This window comes from Hesperophylax consimilis, chromosome 10 (genome assembly GCF_061612785.1).
Source record: "Hesperophylax consimilis isolate HC1 chromosome 10, BYU_Hcon_1.0, whole genome shotgun sequence".
Classification (NCBI taxonomy): Eukaryota; Metazoa; Arthropoda; class Insecta; order Trichoptera; family Limnephilidae; genus Hesperophylax; species Hesperophylax consimilis.
In genome coordinates, this window is record NC_142845.1 from 4511592 (window position 1) to 4534131 (window position 22540).

The 22540-nt window shown below is 35.0% G+C and overlaps 1 protein-coding gene across 2 annotated transcripts in view; it reads right to left on the bottom strand.

The window, feature by feature from the left end:
- Positions 1-22385, bottom strand: part of LOC149420207 (uncharacterized) — a 44900-nt gene extending 22515 nt beyond the window's left edge. Inside the window, exons 1-7 of one of the 2 annotated variants that reach the window (XM_089636518.1) lie at positions 21713-22385; positions 10584-10758; positions 9091-9374; positions 6919-7018; positions 3654-3811; positions 2655-2807; positions 2383-2561 (exon numbers count right to left, since the gene is read on the bottom strand). In XM_089636518.1, coding sequence (XP_089492644.1) covers positions 2383-2561; positions 2655-2807; positions 3654-3811; positions 6919-7018; positions 9091-9374; positions 10584-10758; positions 21713-21838 — 1175 coding nt within the window. In that variant the 5' untranslated portion in view covers positions 21839-22385. Of the gene's footprint in view, positions 1-2376; positions 2562-2654; positions 2808-3653; positions 3812-6918; positions 7019-9090; positions 9375-10583; positions 10759-21712 lie in introns of both variants that reach the window. The other variant, XM_089636517.1, reaches the window with a different exon arrangement.
- Between the last annotated feature and the right edge of the window lie 155 nt (positions 22386-22540).

Below are 22540 nucleotides of genomic sequence, written 5' to 3' on the forward strand. Positions count from 1 at the left end.
GGAAGATCCTCTGAATAACACATTAATATCCTCAATTAAAATAAATGAAGAAATCACCTTGAAATACCTTTCAAACATAGATATTAAAAAAGGACCAGGAATTGATAGGCTACCTGGAGATTTTATACGCAACTGTAGTAAGTATATCTGTCTTCCGGTTTGCGCCATCTATAAAAAATCATTGACAGAAGGAACGTTTCCCCTCAAGTGGAAATCAGCTGTTATCACACCGATCTATAAAACCGGTGATAAGCATGACGTTAAAAACTACCGTCCAATTTCCCAACTTCCTATTTTAAGTAAAGTTCTAGAAAAAATTGTCTTTGATCAATTATACTCGGCTATTTCCACAATAATTACACCGAATCAGCACGGATTCATGAGAGGTCGGTCTACGACATCCAACCTGGCCCTTTTCATTAACTTCTTGCATAGCAAGATGGATGACAAAGAGCAGGTTGATACTATGTACACAGACTTCTCTAAGGCTTTCGATCGCGTAATACACTCAATTCTTTTGAAAAAGCTTGTCTTATTTGGTATACACGGTGACCTACTTAGATGGATCGAATCTTACATTAGTAACCGTAATCAAGTAATCTTCATCAACGGTGTCTTCTCAAAATCTATCGAGGTAAAATCTGGTGTCCCTCAAGGGTCCCACCTAGGTCCGCTAATGTTCAACATTTATATAAATGACATTGGATCATGTTTTCAAAATTCCAAATATGAACTTTATGCCGACGACATGAAAATATTCAAAGTTATTCGTTCTCTTTCTGACTGCGAAGCGTTACAGAGTGACCTAGATAGGCTTTGCAAGTATTGTAAAGTTAACTGTCTAGATATAAACGTTTCTAAATGTCACACTATGACATTCACCAGAAACAAACTCGTAATTAAGTACTCATATTCACTCAACAATGAACCTGTCATCTCTAAAACGGAATGTAAAGACCTCGGCGTTTACCTTGATAGCAAACTTATATTTAATAAGAACATTGACTCTATCGTTAATAGGTCATATAAAATGCTTGGTTTCGTGCTACGTGTAAGTAAAATATTCAATAATCCGCGTACAATTGTAATGTTATATTTCGCATTAGTCAGAAGTACACTGGAATATGCATCGCCTATTTGGAATCCGCAATATAAACTTTACATAGATAGTATAGAACGAATCCAAAACAAATTTATAAAATATATTACCCACAGATTCAACAATAATTTTGAGTGTACATTTGAAACTTTGCAGCGAAGACGAGCAGTAGCTGACTCAATATTTATACGCAGAATTTTAAACAATGAGATTGACTGTACTGAACTTCTGTCCCTTATTAATTTTAACATACCTTTGAGACGTACACGACATACAGTGCTATTCCACACGCTAAATTATAAAACAAATGCAGCATCTAATTCGACAATTAACCGAGCTCTTCATACTTTAAATAATATTTGTCTTAACTCTAACATTGACATTTTTTCGGATTCACTGCCCAAATTCAAATGTGGCATCATGTCATTAATTTAAAGAATTCAATGCGCATACATACAGACACACACACACACACAAACACTCACACATACATTACACACGTCACACACACACCTATAAACTACACAAGTCACCTGGTAATTAAGGAATAAACATACCACTTAGTAGACATTCCAAGGAAACATATCATAGGTACACAACATGAAGTATCTTATTCCTGTATATTGTTTCATCTCTGTAAATCATGTACTGTTTGTTTCTATAATATAAAATAAATAAATAAATGCTGCCCGAAGATTGCAATTTCAGAACAATTAAAAATGCTGAACGATTCTCACTCATTGAAGTTCTTTTTGCTCCCTACAGCTCTGTGGCAGTACTTTTTTTTGTCATTTAGGATTGAACCAGTCTTCTCTAATTTCTTGATCTATGATTTAATGAAATTTAAATTGTGTAACCAAATATAAGCACGAAACAGGCGCTGAAAAATCACATAGTAATTGTTGTTTGTAAAAATTATTTACACAAAAAGCGCGTTATTACCTCGTAAAGTTATCCATGGTGAAAAAATTTTCAAGAACCTAGCTTTTGGGTGCTGATGATGCACTTCTCCTCCATTCTGTTCCCCGCAGGTGTGATATGAAAAGTGCAATACTTGCCACCACCCTCTAAACAAAGGCAAACTTACTGGATTCCGAATTTGAGCTAATATTCTGTCAGAATCGAATCGTTTTCAGAAAATTACTATCTGTCACAACTTTTTTATTTAGTTTGCATCTTGTTAATAATAGGGTCTCATTGTGTCATTTTTTTCGTGTTAAATTCATAATAATGAGGAAGCTGTCTAGCTAAAGAGACAATGGCAATAATCCGAGTACCCGTACTTCATGTGGGCCACTAAGGTACGCTTCTGCAGGAACTCCTTGGCGCAGATGGGGCACGAGTGCGGCACGCGACCATGCATGCGGCCGTGGTTCACCAGTTGGAACTTGCGCGTGAAGGCCGCGCCGCAGTCCGGGCACACAAACGGGTTCAGAGATCCGTGGAAGCGTGAATGCATCACCTAAACACAGGTAATGCAATTATTAGTAAATAATTATACATTTATTGAGTTCAGTTCTGAGTTCAAACAAAACTTTTAAAAAGGATAGCTGACCAGGTGATCCTTCTGTGCGAAGCTCTCCCCGCAGTCCTGGCACACGAAGGGCCTCTCCCCGGCGTGGTACTTGCTGTGGGTCACTAGGTGCCTCTTCAGAGGAAAGCCCCGCCCGCACTCAGCACACACAAAGGGCCGATCCCTGCTGTGGACCTGCCAAACAATATTACATTCAATATGGCACATTACACAGGCAGATCACTTCACTTTATTCACAACTACAGTACACTACCATGAGGTCGACCTTTTCTTGTACAGAAAAAATTTATGTATTCAGTTTGATCTATTGAAATAAGTGGTATAAGATTCACACAAATACGACCCACGAAAGTATATTTATTTTCCTTTTATACAGGGCGTCCAGAGGTAAAGTGCACAAACTTCCAACATTTCAATATTTTAAGGCAGTTTTCAGGAACAAAAGTTGAATTTTTTGCATGGAGAAAATAATATGCTTCTACAGAAGAATATTTTTATATGGTAAAAAAAAAAAAATTTTAAAAGTTAGTTATCTTTTTTACTTCTACAATCATGTAGAATCACCTCCCGAAGTTTGTTTCCTTTACCCCCCCGGACATTCTGCATATTTTTATTTGAGGGATGTTTACACAGTTCAGAGAAAGGATAAACATGGTATAAAGTAAATCATTTGTCCCATTATAAATGGCTTATGAAAAACGAACCGGTAGCAAGTATATTCCACTACATATTAAAATCTAATGGTCGCCATTATGATTTTCTCTACTCTCGGCAAAGCAGATTTTGACGGAACATAGTAATAATTTTGGTTAAGCTTATATATCAAGTTGATAAAAACATACAAAAAGGTGGCATACATCAATCTTACACGGTACAAAGACGGCGGAAAATGTGTTAATTCAACTTCATACATATTATACTTTACAGATGATAACTGATAGATGTGAAGCTAATATAATTTAGTAAGATATAGTTGGAAATTAAACAATTATAGTTAGGTAAAAGTTTGAGGTGACTCACCCTAGAGTGTGTGAGAAGGTGGTGCTTAAGTGTGAAGGACTTCTTGCACTCGTGGCACTGGAAGGGTCTCTCGGCAGAGTGCAGCAGCAGATGCGTGTTGAGGCAATGCTTGTGCGCAAATGCCTTACCGCAGTGCGTACACACGTGCGGTCTTTCACCTAAGAAGTAATTTTCAACAATAATTATTAGTGGATCATATTGCACAGAAAATAGAAGAAAATAATTATTTATATCTCCTATTAGAGAAGATTGAAGGGATAAAAAGGAGTAGAATAAGGAATTGATTAACAATTTAACTGGTAATTGGACAACTCAAGACGGTGACAAATCGACACATTTGAAGTGATATAAAGTCATCAAAAGTGATAAAAAACTGGTTTAAATAGGTTACTTTAGGTTAAGTTTATAGGCTGTTTTTTTATCACTTTTGAGGACTTTACATCACATTTGAAAAGTGTATTGATTTGTCACTTTCTTGAGTTGTCTTGGAAGCAATTTAACTACAAATTTACAAATCGGTAATCTAAAATATCAGAAAACTGTCATTTAATGTCCGTGATTAGTGATTGATTATGATACAATATAGACGGGTTGTTTCACAGAATTTGAACAATTCATCAAATTTCAAAGTTGATTTTCAAGTTCTGGGAAGGTTCTATTCAAGTTTTTGTTCTATTTGTTCTATTTTGTTCTATTCATGATTTCAGTTTTGTGAAGCAACTGGTCAATAATGATATAGTAATAGAACTTGAAGAGAACCTTCACAGAACTTGCAAATCAACTTTGAAATTTGATGAATTGTCCAAATTCTGTGAAACAACCCGTCCTAATAAAAAGTGTACCTGGGAGGTAATTCCAGAATTGATATGTACTCCCAAGTACGTATACAGAATTTAATGATATGAAAGTCTGAAATGGTAAGCTTTTAGTTTGGACAGAAATTCTGTAGTTGTCTTGTTAGGCATGTATATTCCGGGGGAATTTATTCCAAGTTTTAGGCGCTGATACTCCGAAAGCGCCATCTCCAAACTTAGTATTTGGCTTGTGTTGTCATTATGCTGATCTAAGAGTTGACTGTCTTAGACCTGTGTTTTCCGGAATGCTTAATTCGGAGATGTAGGGTGGGGGCTAGGGTGTCCCTTATATTTCAAAGTTTTTATTTTCTAATGCATAGGTCTTAGTTTTGTTCCTTTGCTTCTAAAACACTCGGATTTTTTTTTTTACCTTATTCGGAGCACGATAACCCGTGCCGACTTGCACCGAATCATGTTCATACAAGTTGCGCGGAAGTAGCGGCGCGCACTCGCGGTATCTGTCATTTGTGTTCAGTTATTCTCGTGATTATCACGTATTGTTTTACATTTAAAAGATGGCAGTGGAATTAAGAAGCAATAAAAAAAGTATTTTCTTAGTTGGTGACGTAAATTATCAAATAACAGGCGCAAAGTTACCGTCTAACCGGCAAGTTCTTGCAGTACTTTTTTTTAACATTCGCGAAGTTAAATTGACTGTTAGTGAAAGCGCGAATCTCGTCATTCGAGAGTGTATTATGTTTTGGGAAAAAGCTAGAATCCCTACCAGAGCTATACCTAACTGTGTAAAAAAACTTGTGGATCTTCACCATGCTTGGAGGGAGTTGCAAAAAAATTCCAAAAAAAAACACTTGTTTACAAGCGCCGTGAGGAGGACTTTCAAAACAATTTAAACAATATATTCGATATAGCACACGTTGATGCTTTGGAACGGATGAAAATAGAAGAAGACAAAATATTTTTACAAAAACAAAGAGAACCAGGCCGTCCAGGATGCTTAGCGGGTGTAGACAAAAAGTTAGCCGAAAAAGAAGAAAGGACAAGAGAGAGAAAATTAAAAGAGAAGAAAAGACATGAGCAAATGTGTTTCGCGAGTTTATCGTCATCTCTTACTACACAAGATTTTATACAAACACAAGGACATACCGATCAACATACCAGCTCTGAAGAAAGCCTCGAGGAACCCTTGCCAACCACCTCTCAAACGGTTTCTGAAACTACTACAAAAAGAGGACGGAAAAACTTTATCACGCCTAAGTTAGTTGCAGCTCTAGATAGATGTCAATTAAGCATAAGGGATTCTGTCTATATTCTTCATGCTGTAGTAGAAGCGCTAGACCTTAGCTGTGATGATTTTCCGATAAACAAATCGTCCATTCAACGCATTCGCACACAGAGTAGAAAAGATAGAGCGGAATCTATAAAATCAGATTTTCAGGATAATATGCCTGAAATGGTGACCGTTCACTGGGATGGGAAATTATTACCTGGACTGGACGTGAGAAGTTCTAAAGAAGAACGCCTGCCAATTCTAATTTCATTTGGAGAAAAGGAACAACTGCTGGCTGTACCCAAACTGGAGAGCTCTTCCGGCCAGGATCAAGCTAAAGCTGTGTTAAACGCACTTCATGACTGGAACATCGATGACAAAGTTCAAATAATGTGTTGTGACACAACTGTGTCTAATACAGGGCGATTGAAAGGAGCCTGTGTACTTTTGGAACAAAGACTAGACAGGGAATTACTACTCTTTGCTTGCCGCCATCACGTTTACGAACTGGTTTTGAAATGTGTGTTTGAAACAAAAATCCAACAAGTTACTAGTAGCCCTGATATTGCAATGTTCAAAAAGTTTAGAGACAACTGGAAAACTATTAATCCTGCTGCTATTGAAACATGCACCGATATCGTCACACAACATTTTTGTAATACAACAATGCTACAATTCTATGCTCTTGCACACGCTGTGTGCAAGAGCATAGAAATCTGTATCCAGATTGTAAAAAAGAGACCCTCAAAGGAAAATATCCTGCCTGATCTGTAATTTTATCTTCTTTTAATAAATATTCTTTTAAATATAAATATTTAAACTGCTTACTTTGTACTGTTCATGATTTATTCCTTCTGTGTACTCCCTGTGTGTAATAAAAGTTTATTATTATTATCATTATTTCAATTGATTTCAATACATAACGGAAAGGGTTAAAAACAGCAATTTTCAAAATCTTCAGAGCTCTGTCGGCACGGGTTAATGTTGACGTAGGAAGATAAAATTTTGTATTTAAGTAAGTCTGGGTAGTTCAAAAAGAAATAGTGGGTATGCATTTTGATATCAAAAAAAATAAATTTTTCAACCATATAAGGGACGCCCTAGTGGGGGCATTTCATTAATGTATTTAAACACCATCCAGCACAATTCGTACTGGATTCTTTTGGTTATATTTTTTACTTACCTGTATGAACTCTACTGTGGGTGGTGAGGTGATGCTTCAAAAGGAATGATTTTCCGCACTCGTCACACGAGTAAGGGCGCTCCTTTGGCATGGAAGGTGTCTGCAACAATAAAATATTTCCAATTCAATTTATTATTTTTAAAATATTACAAAATCGATCGTATTAATGCTTTTTTTTTTAAATTACATTAACCCTTACCACTCATTTGTCGGGTGCCAGCCGACATCACTATTTGTACGCTACAACTCAGTTGTCGGCTGGCGGCCGACAAGACAAGATATGCGCGTGCAGTGTATTTTCGTGCCCAAAACTTGACACGTGACGTTGTTTCTTGTGATTATTCGATAAAAAAACATTTAAATTCACATTTTCATAAGATTTTGACTGTTTTCCGTTTTTATTTTACTATAAAATAACCTTTGCAAATAAAAATAACCTAAAATGGCGGGAACTTGGCGTGATATGGCATCTGAATACCAAGTGTTTTCGGAAGGTGAATCTTATGAAAGTGACAGTGAGATGCAGAGGAGCGATTAGAAAACAAGAAACACTTCATTGCCAAACTGGACAAAGGTTCCAAAGACTGTACTGTGTGCAGTAACAGAATGATTCCAGGGGGAAGACGCGAAACAGTGTGCTTTTGTGAGATCTGTTCCAGAAAACCTGGTCTCCATCCTGGAGAATGTTTTAAAAAGTACCATACTATGCAAAAATATAAGAAGTCCATAATGTTTTCTGTAAACTGTTTTTTATTTGAAGAATAAATCATAACGAATGAATTTTTAACGATTTTTTATGTAACTGCCTTTCAATAAATTAATATTTTGCCATTATTTAAATTAGAGTTGGCTGACAAAAAATATTAAAAAATAATGGAGTGGTAAGGGTTAATACAAAAAGTAGGTATAATCGTACTAGTAGCAACAGAGCTTTTGAACCACCCACGAATCAGTCTGAAGAAATGTGTAGCGGTGTGTAGGTACCACTTTTAAGGATAATCGTGGATATATTAGGCTGAAGGTTAAATTTAAGTTGCAATAATTGAATGGGCAAAGAGTGAGAACTTTTTGTAAAATGCGGCTCATAAAGTCGCCATCAATCACAAGCTAAGAGCTGTGGATGATTCAGTCATTTGCTTATTTACGTTTGATATTGGATATTCTAAGGCTAACCTTAATTTTTTATAGTTTTATAAAATATGAATAAACTATAAAATTACAGCGTCAGAAATATTAAAAAAAGATTCTGCATTTTATTATTCGACTTACAAATACAAAGCAAAACAAAACTTTGGGTTTGATGTGATCAGAGAGACATTAGATTAAGTTATGCAAATCGTAACTGTAGGTCCATGTTTTTGTGCACAATCCAGAGTTCACATGAGACACAGAAGACAGGACAATACTGTCCTGAATAGCCTAGTGAACAGTCTCGACGGCGCAAGACAGACACCCTCTGAGTTTATTTCCATGGCAACAACAATTGCCTCCACTGTGTTTTCTCTGCAAATCTGACCTTATAAGTTAGGGAATCGATGCACCATAAGCAATTGTTTTCGTTAATATGGTAATCAATTTAGTAATCTCTTTCGGGTTCCATTTATGCAACATTTTCAGCAGAAAAATGTGCAAAAGTGACATGTATGTGAGGAGCGACTGGCTATTGTCCTACTGCCCTCTCTGTGTGCGATCGCACGCAGGCAATCCAAACGGGCGCAGTGGTGGGGGTAAGACACTGTCCGGTCAAAGTTAGGACAAAGTCTTGGTCCTGTCCTGTCCTCCAAACTTCTGTTCACACTAGAACAACAGGTAAGGAGCTGGGACAAGACAATATTATCCTGTCTTTGTGTGAACTACGCATAAGATGCAATGAAAAAAGCATAGGCATTCCTCCATTCAAATGTCACATTAGTCCATTTAAATTGGACTTACCAAAAATTGACTGCTGCCGCCCCGGGAACCATAGATAACCAACACCTCTGCCATAGGACTTAGCAGGGGTGCCCAAGCTCAAGGGCTGAGATTTGTCAAAATCTTGGTGGCGGATGCACCTGTCCAACTGCTGCCTGGCGGGCCGGATCGGGAGAGATAGGGAGCAAAAAAAAAATGACCTCATCTCGAGCTCTGGGACACCCTCCGTCTAGCATAACCCCATATAGTCTGATGACTCACCTTGGGCGAGTGCAGATTGGTGCCAGGTTCCTGCTTGGTCTGCACCAGCTGCATCTGCTGCATGTGCTGCGAGGGGTTCTCGGGAGACACACTGCCCGAGTCCCCCTGCAGACCCTTAAGGCCCCCGTTGAGTAGGCTGTGGCTGAGCCCCGCATCCAGTACGGCGCCTCCGGGCAGGCCCTGTGCCGCCTGGAGCGCGCGCTTCATCAGGATCTCGTTGCATTCTTCGGCGGTCAGCTGGATGGGACCGATGGGGGTCATGAAGTGCTTGCCCGGTATGCTAGCTGTAAGTTTAAAGAAAAATTGGTATACTGAGTTTCTAATCAAGATATTAGTATGATACAATACATGTACTACCCCATCCAGGAGGACTCCTGTCCCTGTGCGATCAGGGGAACATAATGGATTGAATTGAACACATGCCCTGAATATAGGAAAGATATATGAGTTTAATTAGTCGATACACAGCAGCCTCCGAGTTTCTACAATCAAGATCGTGATCGTGAACAAGTCCAAGATAAAGGGAATACATTGGGAGATGTCCGGATTGGTAATGATTGATGTCAGTTGTCAGGTGGCATAAAATGCAGAGAAATACTACAGAATACAATACATTGTAAGAAAACATGTGACACATAATTTCAATGCATATTACATAATTACAGCCTCAATAATAACTCCCGCTCCAGTCGGAGGAAAAACCATTTTCCTGTCATTCAATTTTTATGAACTATAAAATCTAATAAAGCAAAATTTCTTCACTTAGAAGAATAACTTTCTTATGAAGATGCTTTTGTAATTTATAAGTTATAAAAGACTCATTGGCAACTAAACATAAATACGTATGATGTCATTATTCAATAGTAGAAAACAAAATAAATTACACAAGACATTCTTGTATGAGTAGGAGCATTTCCTATGAGAAAATGTGTCAAACTAACAAAATATATATTTCTTATTTATATTATATATTATTTATTTATTAAAGCCATTTTTGGGGGGCTTTTACATATGAACAGTAATTATAAATTGTTAATAATTATACATAATATAACCCTTGAGTAGACTTGTGGAGAAACAGGCTATCCATTTGATAGATTCCCTTAACTTAACCTTTAGAGCAGAGGCGTCCTTATTCTTGAAATATTGGAGAGTTTATGAATAATTTTATTAGATGAGAAGAAGTTTATCAAAACCTTATTCTTATTGGTTCGTCCTATCTCTGAGGAGCAATAAATACAAATCTATCAGCAGTTTCAAGCGAAACGAGCAATAATTAAACTAATCTAGAAATCATTTAAATTGAAGTAAAAAGAAAAATAGAACAAGTTAGGAAGGCATTGTACAATCAAGTGAATCAAATAGTTCAGTAAGTCAAAATAACAGAAGAGTATACACGAGACAATGAGTCAGTGCGAGAAGAGATAGTTGTGTGGTGGTCTATCCCGTTTGCCTAACCCTGGTTAGTTAGTTAGTTAGTAAAGTGGGCTTACTGGTGAAGCTCTGTATGGTGTGATTTTGCTGGGCCGTCCGGTTGGTGGTGGTGTGTGGGAAGGTGTCATTGACGAGGAACATGGTCCTGCGGCCGGCGCCACCCTTGATAATCTTGTCCTGCGACTGCGGAGACTTGTGCGAGGCCACCGTGAGGGTCGTCTCCGAACCCGATAACTGGAACCACAAAAAAGGTACATATATTAGAATACAAGGAGCAAATTTTAAAGTTCTTTAATCTTTTTCTTTAAAGAAAGACGAACATTCCCAAGTTACTAATTTTTTAGTGTTGTGTAGTTCTATTTATAATATTAACTCATTGTTTAGTGTTATGTAGTCACATTTTAAACATTTAAATAATTTTTGAGTCTTGTGTCGTCCTGTTTATAAAATTTAACTAATTTTTGAGTGTTGTGTCTTCCTTTTTATAACATTTAACTCATTGTTGAGTATTATGTGGTCAAATTTTAAACATTTAACTAATTTTTGTGTTGTGTCGTCCTTTTTATAACATTTAACTTAGATAGCAAAAAATATATAAAAACACATTAATTTTATTAGACAAATTTATTACAAGTCACCTCACTATTTTTATCATTGCATATAAAAATAATTAATAAAAAAGTCTAATAATTTTTTTTTAAAGGTGCACATTTTAATTGTTATGTGGTTAACTTCTAGATTTGAATATAAAGCATGATGTTTTCTCTTTCTAACACAGTTTAGATCATATTTCTAACTACAATAGTAAGGAAGACACAATGATTTCAGTGAGACCATAAGTTGTTAATAGCCTGAAGTGTTAAGATTATCTACGTAAAATTGTCTTTGTATCATTTTGTCTACACCTTAAAAGAGAAAGCGTCAAGTCATGTTTTCAACAAAGTTGAACTGTTGTGAATTCATTGCTTAAATTCTCACTTTGATATCTAAAAGCCTTGCAGCTAACATCATCTTACCTTATTACTAGTTCATCTGAAATTTTAAAGAATATTTTCAAAAACTGTATATAACACAAGTGTTTTCACAAGCTTGTGTAATGACGTAGCCAGCCGAGGAATTAAATCCATGACGCCTGGGTGGGACCCAAACGAGATGCCAACTCAGCCGCTGATCGGATCTTGGATATATTCAAACTAAAAATCTATTTGAGCATGAGACCTGCTGACGGCAGAAGAGATAGACATGCCCTAATGCAAAATCTGGATATTATTACGACAAGCTGGAGGCAAACCATGATGACAATCTTTTTGGCATCGAGAATGCTTTCAATAAACTACGACATCAGTCGTACATTGACCGCTGAAGAGCGCACATTAAAAATAACCAGACTCTGAGCAGAAAATATACTAAAGTAACGTAACGGTTTGCAGCCTATTTCATTGTGAAAGTTTTCTGTGCAAGGCCTTGTTTCTTACCGGACCGTCAAGCATTCACTCATCTTTCACGTGTTTGTTTTGCGGTGGATAAATTATAAAACATTTTGTAAAAGGGTTAAACTAAATACGGTTATTGTAATGAGGACCCACACGCTTTATTTAAAGTAATTTATCTTTTTTACTTCTAAAAATATATTTAACCAGTGGAACAATGCACTTCCGAAATTTCAGTCAATCTAAAAATAATAATTATCAACAGTCATATATAAATGTATCACCGCAAATAACTAAAGTAACTAATAAAAATCAAAGCAAATAACAGTAATAAGAGTAATTCTATATTATAACTTTAAGAATACTATTAGAATTAAGTTAAATACAACAGGGTCGAGTTTTCGTTCTTTGTATCACGTGTCATAAGTCACGTGGTGCGAGCGAATTCCATATCGCTCATCGAGAAACATCACCCGGGAACAACAAATAACTATCGCGCAGAGCCAAGATGCTTACCATAGTATTGAAATTTCTCCGAAACGTGATTGGCGCTCGACGATGCCTCTTAACACGTTGAATGCCATTGTGGAAATGAAGAAAAATTACCATTTTAAATTTGAAAAAAAAAATACTCAGATGGCATAGGCGACCATCAAAACGATTCTTTTTTTTTTACCAAAATTTTACATGAAAATCAAGAAAATTAACTGCGGTCACCGGTGACCGTCATGGCGCTATGGGAGAAAAATGACGATTTTCGTTATGAGGTCACCGGTGATCTACATGGCGTTCAACGTGTTAAACTCTACGGCGAGATGGCGCCACTTTAGTTTCCAGCTCGCATACCGATCACTCTAGCAGGTGGGTATAAGCTTCAAAATTACTATATGCTAATGCCCTTTATCGCGAAGGTTTACCTGATCTGACGTAGGGATAGACTGTCAATATTTTTAGTGCACCACCCATTTTTGTGCCAAAACTAACCAATAATAACCCCCCCGAAGTTAGCGTACTTTACTTCAGACACGCTGTATAGCAAGAATGTTGACATAATAATATTTGTTTGCTATACTATACTAATATTTATTTTAAAATATTATAGTAGATTGTTTATTATAGAGGTCCAATTTAATCTGATCAACATCATATTATTATAATACTAGCTGTACCCTTGGTGGTCCTGGTATGTTAAATCTGGTTTAACTCCTCAGTCTAATTTGTTCAGTTTTGCGAACAAACAGCTATTACCCATAGAGTCAATTTGTCCGCTTTTCGGAAGAGTCTCAAGAATGGTCTCATAGAAATCGTTGTGTCTCCCTTACTGTGATAGTACGAAATATGATCTAAACAGTGTTAGAAAGAGAAAACACCACACTTTATATTTAAAACCAGGAGTTTAACTACAGAAGAAATAAAATGTGCACCTTTACAAAACCAAAGGTTCCGACCACAATTTGGTAAAAAATTTTGTAAATTTCTTATAAATTATTTTTATATTATATGACAAAAAATGAGGTGACAGTAATATTTCAAATACATTTGTGTTTAAAATGATATGTGTGTTTTTTTTTCACTATCTGTAATTTTAGTTCAGTGTTTAGACGAGAAAAAACATAAAGTGAGCCATTTTTTATTTTTGCTTTAAAATTTTTTAAAGTAGGTACCTACCTATTGATATAAAAAAATTTACCAGAAAATTATTTTATCAAATAATATTTTTTAAATTGGAACTGCTTTCTCAAGAATTTGGACTTTTCCTGTTATTTTTTACAGGCCTGCGCTAGTTACATTCTAAAATCGAAAAGTTTTAAAAGTAGAGTTGCACAATGCAACGGGAATAATAAATCGCAAATTGCTCATCTTATAGTTAATATTATGAGGGGAGTATTTAAAAAACAACCTTTGTTTGTTGAAAACATTTCACAGTTAAGCATAGTGGTATAAAAGGAGGGCAAATCCGGTACGAAAACTAGTAATCAATTACAAAGTAAACAAATGATTTTAATTGAGTGTTTTGATCAGTCGGATGGCATATTTTTTTGTAGATTCTTCTCTCGGTACATATTTGACAAATAGACAATATGCAAATAAAAGGCTGCGTGCATACAGAGATATCTATACTGCATATAGAAATTTAATATTTTAAAAATAAATTCATGACAATTTTTCTTGATACTTCGGGAAATTTGTTGAAATTTTTTAGTGACTGAAATAATGGTTACTTTTGGCATTACAATAAAAATATTATGAACAATAGAATAATATAATATAAGATTCACCAGGAGGTTATTCATATAACATGTTGCCTGTGCTAATGTGCGATTATATTATGAACAATAGAATAACATAAGATTCACCAGGAGTTTATTCATATAACAAGTTGCCTGTGCTAATGTGCTATTATACTATGAATAATAGAATAATATAAGATTCACCAGGAGTTTATTTATATAAAATGTTGCCTGTGCTAATGTGCTATTATTCTATGAATAATAGAATAATATAAGATTCACCAGGAGTTTATTTATATAAAATGTTGCCTGTGCTAATGTGCTATTATTCTATGAATAATAGAATAATATAAGATTCACCAGGAGTTTATTTATATAAAATGTTGCCTGTGCTAATGTGCGATTATATTATGAACAGTAGAATAATATAAGATTCACCAGGAGTTTATTCAAATAACATGTTGCCTGTGCTAATGTGCTATTATACTACGAACAATAGAATAATATAAGATTCACCAGGAGTTTATTTATATAACATGTTGCCTGTGCTAATGTGATATTATATTACGAACAATAGAATAATATAAGATTCACCAGGAGTTTATTTATATAACATGTTGCCTATGCTAATGTGATATTATATTACGAACAATAGAATAATATAAGATTCACCAGGAGTTTATTTATATAACATGTTGCCTGTGCTAATGTGATATTATATTACGAACAATAGAATAATATAAGATTCACCAGGAGTTTATTCATATAAAATGTTGCCTGTGCTAACGTGCTATTATATTATGAACAATAGAATAATATAAGATTCACCAGGAGTTTATTCAAATAACATGTTGCCTGTAGTAGTAGTTATAAATAATAAAATAGTCTAGTTAAAAAAGGATTAAATAGTCTAGTTTAAAAAAAAATGTTTACTTAAAAAAGAATTAAACAGTCTTCTTTAAAAAAAGGATTAAGTAGTCTAGTTAAAAAAATAATTTTATAGTTTAGTTATAAAATAATTAAATAGTCTAGTTAAAATAGAATTAAATAGTCTAGTTAAAAAATAATTAAATAGTCTAGTTAAAAAAGAATTAAACAATCTAGTTAAAAAATAATTAAATAGTCTAGTTTTTAAAAAATATCCCACAACATGTGTAACAATGAAGAAACGAAACAGTTCTACTGCAAAACTACAAATTTGCACATCAAACATTGTTCTTTGTGACCATTGAAATGATGTAAAGGTATGTAAAACAATCCACTGGCATTAATCTTTCCTCAGTCATAATTTGGGGCTCTTCAGAACCAGCTTAATGCAAACCTATTCCCACAGCCCCTTCCTTAACCCATCCATATTAATAACCCAATTGAGAGGTGGTATAGATCTCCTGGCTGTACACAGTATCTACTCCAGAGCTCTTGTGTCACATAAAAATAAAACACAATCCACGTTTGGGATCACCTTCATCTGATTCTATCAGAGAAAAATTGCGATGTGAGTGAAAAGTCTGGGAGAATCTTTCTTAAATTTCAAATTCAATAATTCGGTCTCTAAGTTCAAATTTAAAACTAAATGGAATGGTGATACATACTGCCAGGCAGTGTAATAGAGACAGAATATGCAATTTTGATTGGCTGTCTCGGTCTAATAGTTAAAAGGTATTATGTCATTGGCAACATTGGTGTTCATTCAAATCTACATGGAATGCCAATCTATTTATTAATTTGTATAATACGCCCATGCTTTTACAAACCTGTGATATAAATAATAATTTAGTTGGACAGTAATAATGAAGTAAAATTTTCTATTCAAATTAAATAGAACCCATGCAGAAGAATACTATTATGCTAACCTTAATTATTATTATTGAGGTATGTTATTATAGCCTTCTTGTAACTATATTCCGTGCAGTTGAACACATCTACAATTTCCTGCTAAAGTATTGCCAACTGCATGCAATCTAGGTACAAGCAAGTATCTAAATATTGATATTGTTGTTGCAATAAAAAATAATTTTCGATCGGCTAGTTCTAGTTGGTGTGTTGAAGGTGATTAGGCTCCGTAAATCAGGGCTGTCTATAATCCCGTTAATAATTTTAAAGTCAAGTTGGAAACAAGTCTTACATCTGAGAGTTTTAATTATTTTATCAAGTGGTTGTAATTTATAATTTCTATGGGTAGACCGAGTTTATTAGTTGATATATCTTGAAGGATTTTGAAGTAAGGGAACCAGATAGAAGAATCATATTCTACTTGATTTCGTACTAAAGAATGTAAGATTTTTAAGTTTCTAAGTCTCTGTCATTATGGAGAATGAAGCCAAGCTATTTTTTTTTTTATGTTTTTATTTAGTCATATTTTTTTTATATCTAGTATAAACCTTTTAACTTATTTCTATTCCACTAAGGACACTTTACAATACAATAAACTTATTCTTTATCGTATTTATTTGAAGGTGTGCGAGGGTGAGTTTGCGGTTGTGTGTGTGCGGAGGTGTGTGCCTGTGTATTATCTAATCGATGGGATCTATAATCTGAAAGAATCATCTTGATCAAGATTTGGGTATTGAAATCTAAAGAACTGCAAGGAATAAAAACCAGTACCCAAATTGTGCATCCAATACTACTTTGGGGTCAGCAAATCGAATAATAATAATATTTGGATGATTTGTATTTTGTGCAAAATCACCTCGAGGGCGCTGTAAAAATAAATCGTTGTTATTGCTAACTATAGACTAGTCAAACTAAGAATGCTGCCAATAGACTGGTCTAACTATCTCAGCCAAATACAACTATTATTTTTGTGCATTAGATATAACTGGCCCGGTTATACGAAATAATAGATTTCCCTAAACCCTTGCTAATAATTAATATCCAAAAAAAACCCAAGCAATTAAACTGGGGGCTTAAAATATTAAATATTATCATTAATTTTGGTTCAGGTAGGTACCATCGCTATATTTTTTCTTAAATCTCACATTACTAGCGCAAACCTGTGAAAAATCACGGGATATAATAATTTTAAGATATGTGAAGCTAGAAGTATTTTTAAAATATTAGCCTCGGGATCATTGCCATTACATGATGTTGGAATTTGAAAAAAACTTATTATATTTTTTACTTGTATTATCATGTAGAATCATCCCCTGAAGTTAGCGCACTTCACCCCCGGACAGCCTGTATAATTACATTTTTTTGTCGACTAATTACGGAGACATTTAGCCATCAAATGAACACCGTTAAATAAACTTGAAAAATCATCAGTTAATAATTTAAACAAAAGAAATACATTTCAAATCTAAAACTATTAAATAAATATAAAATAATTTTCTGATTGAAGGTAGGTACATACTAAACCACTTGTCTGAATTCACACAATCCAATTTTGAAAATTTCAAAGTAAATTTGAGTTGATTACGCAGAAATATTTCTCATCACAGACAACCGAAATTAGTATGTTTAATAAACCATTACTTGTTCTTTCTTCGAATGTTCTTCTATAACCATTAAAGTGCCAAGGAGGTTATTAGTCCTCGAAACATTCGTTAGTTACAATGTTATTAGATATACAAATCGTTAAAATATTTTTATTAATGATGCACTATGAGAAAATTGAATGTTAGGAGCGGTATATACTCTCAGTATCACTCTGGTAAAAGACCACCATTCTGAATCGAAATTTTGCGTAAAATGGTATTAGCCACGTTTAATGACCAGATCTGAATAGCAGATACTTTCTCTTCCCCTCCCCACTCCCTTCATCATCACAAAAAATCCCAATTGGAAATGCCGTAGTCCTACTGGCTTCGGGCAGTTCAATCTGCTGACTCTTGTGCGGCGTTCACAATTAAAAAAAAAATAAGAGTCATTTCTTATAATATAATATGTGTCGATGAAAAACATCTAAATATTAAATTAAACTTCAGTATTCACTTCTCTTAAGCTAGAGTTACGACCTCAGCATCAGAAACATCAAAACGGGTCATAGCCGCGTTTGCACTTGCTGCAGTATTTTCTCTAGTAATTTTTTTTTTAAATGGAGGCTTTTGTCGTTTTAAGTATTAGTAGGAGGATTTAATGTAAGTGCAAAAGAATATAAAACTAAAAAAAACAACAAAAAAGAGTTTTCTTCAGAAGGGATTGATTTATACTATTAGTTTAACTAGCCTGAGTCAATACATCCAAAACAAACAATATTGATATCAATTGAAAGTGCATTTAACAACCTCTTACCAGACATTTATTTCATAAACGATACAAATTTTCCAAGTACAGGATGTTAAAAAAATGTTACCATATACTCTTTAGAGATGCCACAACTCGTGTCATCTTCCTGGGCTATAAAAGGAGCAGTTTAAGTCAAATGTAAGTCATTCAATATCCAAACGTTGAAGAGGACACAAGTGAATAATTAGCGCTAGAAAACAAGCCATTAAAATCGACACCACTACTGACGAAGCCACTAAGTGGTGGCACTACTGCAATCAGGGATGCGGCAGTGTGATGTTGCTCGGCAACTAAACTTAAGCCGTTTTGACGTTCAACAGGTTTTCCAACAGTTTCAAGAGACTGGTGGCTTCATCTGGAGGTGTGGTTCAGCGCGACGATGCTGCACATCCGAAAGAGACAAAGGTGCAATTTTTATGTTACCAAGTATACATAAAATTTATAGGAGCATGACGAGACTAGATCGGTGATCATGTAATGGCTGGAGTCCACCGGCGATAGTGTTGCAGACCTCAAAAGTAGTGCGTCAGTGACGCTGCGTCACAGACACTGTGCTCGGAACTCTACCTTAAAGGTTTGTAATCTAAAATATCTTTTTAACTTAATACTTTAATCTGTGCTCTCAATGTTTACAATAGTAAGTAATCTCCATATTTAATCTACAAGTTGAATGATTTAATTTAAAATAATTATATTACTTTATCTTAAACTGGTTACATTATGTAAAGACCACTGTGGGAGTAAATAAAAAAAGTAATAAAAGCAGATTATCCAAGTAAAATGAATAATATAGTCTTCAATAGTGGCTAAATTACTTTGTGGCGGCATTTTAATTATATGAAAATTAAATACTCTAAAACTGGTCATGATCATTTCATATGAATAATATAGTTTTAACGATAAGAATAAAGCACATTTAAAACCTTACTAATAAACGTATTTTAAATTTTTACACAACTTATAAAAAGCCTTAAGCCACCCAATTTGGGAGGCAGATTTAGGTACTGCCGCCCCAGGAACCATTGGATAACCAACACCTCTGCCATAGGTCACCCCAAGTGGTTTGCAGTTTGGTGATTTAGCAGGGGTTCCTGGGTTTATCGGGTGAGGTGTGTTCAGAATCACCAGCTGCGTGGCGTGCCAAATTGGGAGAGGCTGGTTTGGGGAGACATTTTGACGTCTCCAACCGTTCTCTCGACCCATCGCCTTGTGCAGCAGTGGGTATATTCATATATTAGTCCCTCCTTGACGAATTGACCCCTAGATTCCTACCCAACCCTCATACCTTTTACCTTCCCAGAACTTCCTCACCTTCCTTTCCTCAAAAAAGACCCTCCACACAGCATCCCAAAAGATGACAAATGCTCTGAGGTAAATTATTTATGTAAAAAAAAGGGTGAATGGTTGTTTATCTGTTGTGTAAAATTTTAATAATAATAACATAGCATTTATATAGCGCAGTTTTGTGTTGTTTCACTTCAAGTGCGCTTAACTATAATAAACTTAAAAATAAAATTTCCTATTGTGTTCCTTTAAAAAAAAAAAATTTAATAACATATGTAATATGAAATAAAGAATAAACGGTTTACACAAAAGCAGAGAATAAAATTTAACAATAACAGTGCTATTTTAGTAGAGGACAACAATAAAAGACAGTAACAGTGCACGAAAAATAAGAACTTTAAAATTAAAATATTATATAAAACAGGAAAACATTCAAATATTATATAATAGGTGGACATTAAATGTAAAAGTACAATAAGGAGGAAACCGAAACCAAACAATTACCGGAAACTTCAAAACCTGGCTTATTATAGTATATTGAAAAGAAGCTTAGATTCATGAGAATATAAATGATTTTTATATTATTAAATATGATTTTTTGAATAATTTTGTTTTTGAAACCCGTTTAAATTCAGCCAAATTTTGTATATTGGTAAGGGCTGGGGGAAGTTTATTCCAAATGAGTGGGCCAGCTACACGAAAAGAGCGATCATAGTAAACAGCTCGATTTGACCGAGAAAGTTCGATTAAACGATTGATAACATCTAGATCTGCTGACCTCAGAGTAAGCTGTTTATCGCTTAAACCTGTTTATTTGAGAAGAATTGTAAGTATTACATTTTGGGAGGCGGGTTTGGGTACCATAACTATTCATTGAATAACCCACACCTCTACTATTGGTCACCCCAAGTGGTTTGGCGGCTTAGCAGGAGTAAGGTCTGTCCAGGCCTTGGCAACGGATGCTTCTGCCCGCCAACTGTGTAGCAGGCCGGAATTGGGAGAGGTCGGTTGAGGAAGACCCTTCCACCTCTCCAGCCGGACTCTCTCTACCCGTCGTCTTGCACCACAGTGAAAGGAATGGAATCGTATATCTGTCACCCCTGGACATACTGACCACCAGACTCCCAACCACCCCTCATGCCTCGTTCCTCCCGAAAACCTTCTCTCCTAATTTCCTTAAAGACTAAACCAAAGTGGAGCTAATTAAAAAAAAATAATAATAATAACGCGTTTAAAAAAAATTATATGCACATAATGTCAAACATCAATAAACATTGCTTCTTTTAAAAATGCTTAAAAATTCTTTGCAAACTTTACTTATTTAGGTTAGGTACTTACCATTTGTTTTTGTTTACACTGGAGGAAAACATAACCAACATGTCATTTTAAGGGGCCATTTAAAGATGTAAGTAAAACCATGACAGAAAAATATAAACCTAAGATTGAAAATTATTATTTGGTGACAGTTACCTTATAAGGACAATAGCATAGGGAAACTTGTAAAATTTCAGAATGTGGTTAAGTTTTGAAACAATTTAAGATATAGTTTGAGATTTATAGAGAAAATAATATAAGACAAAACTATTACAGTTACCTATAAGAGTGGGAAATAAATTAAATACAGTTTTTTCATTGGCAATTTTCATAAAATATGAATGAATAACAAAAGAAATGTATGTTCGTAGTAGAAAGCGTTCTTTAGACTTCAGTTGACAACATGTAAAAAGTGTATCCTATTTATTTCAATAAAAAATGTGAAGTCATGTGACACAACATGACTATGTGTATAGTTTTATTTCGTTAATAAATGTAGAAGTAAATAACAGTATTGGAAATGCAGAGCTTCTACCTGTAATATGTTTATTGTTAGTTACTTCTGAGAAAATTTTCATTGGATCAATTGGATGTCAAAACATAAGGATTATAGGAATTGTGGTTGGGAGGCATTAGCTGTCAAAAGTGAACTATGACTAGAAGAAAATAGGGGGATATCAGGTTGGAGGGTTCGGTGCTCACCGTATTTCCCAAAGTATAACTGAGGTTGCTGGTTCCATCAATATCCCCCTTGGATATATCCGACGTAGCTGTAAAGCCCCAAGAATATCCGAGACCGGACACATTGGTTGGGGTCGGCATACACATTGTGGAGTCTTACTGGATACGTCAGAACATCGTCGCACTACACTTCTTATTTATTCTTAGTCCTCAAAACTTCTGACTGACCGCAATCACTTTGCATGATTTTCTAAATCCATACATTTCAAAAAATAAACCAAGTGCAAATCACGAGTATTTCACAAATTATTCCACAGAATTTCGTGTAAACTAACTCCGTTTACCGCCTTTTCAGACAGCTGGTAGTAACAACCTTATTACAAATATCAATTAAGGCAGCCCAAGATTGTGTTTGATTGATTTAAATTAGGGAGGACTAGTTCGAAAGGGTTGATACGAACACTTGTTTTTGATACATTGTCCAAACGTTATGTTCCAAAGAGACGCTGGTCCTAAAATTGAAATTACATTCCCATCGATACAAGCATTTGAACGCGAGCTCTGAAGAGGTAACAACAAACGACGCTAAGCGAGGCCTTCAAATACAGGCAACCGAATACATGTAAACGTTTTTAACACCATCAACACACACATTACGCGCGGTGATACGCCAACCTAGAAGGATTGGTCGCCATTTTATTATTTATGGATGTTTGCGTAAATACCAATCAATTAATAAATAATTTCCCCAGAAATAATTATGTTTAGCCAACTTAGCGAAAATTATAAAAATAAGGAAGTTTTTGCGTTTTGGAGAGCTTATGGCAACTCCCACAAATTTAAGTAGGA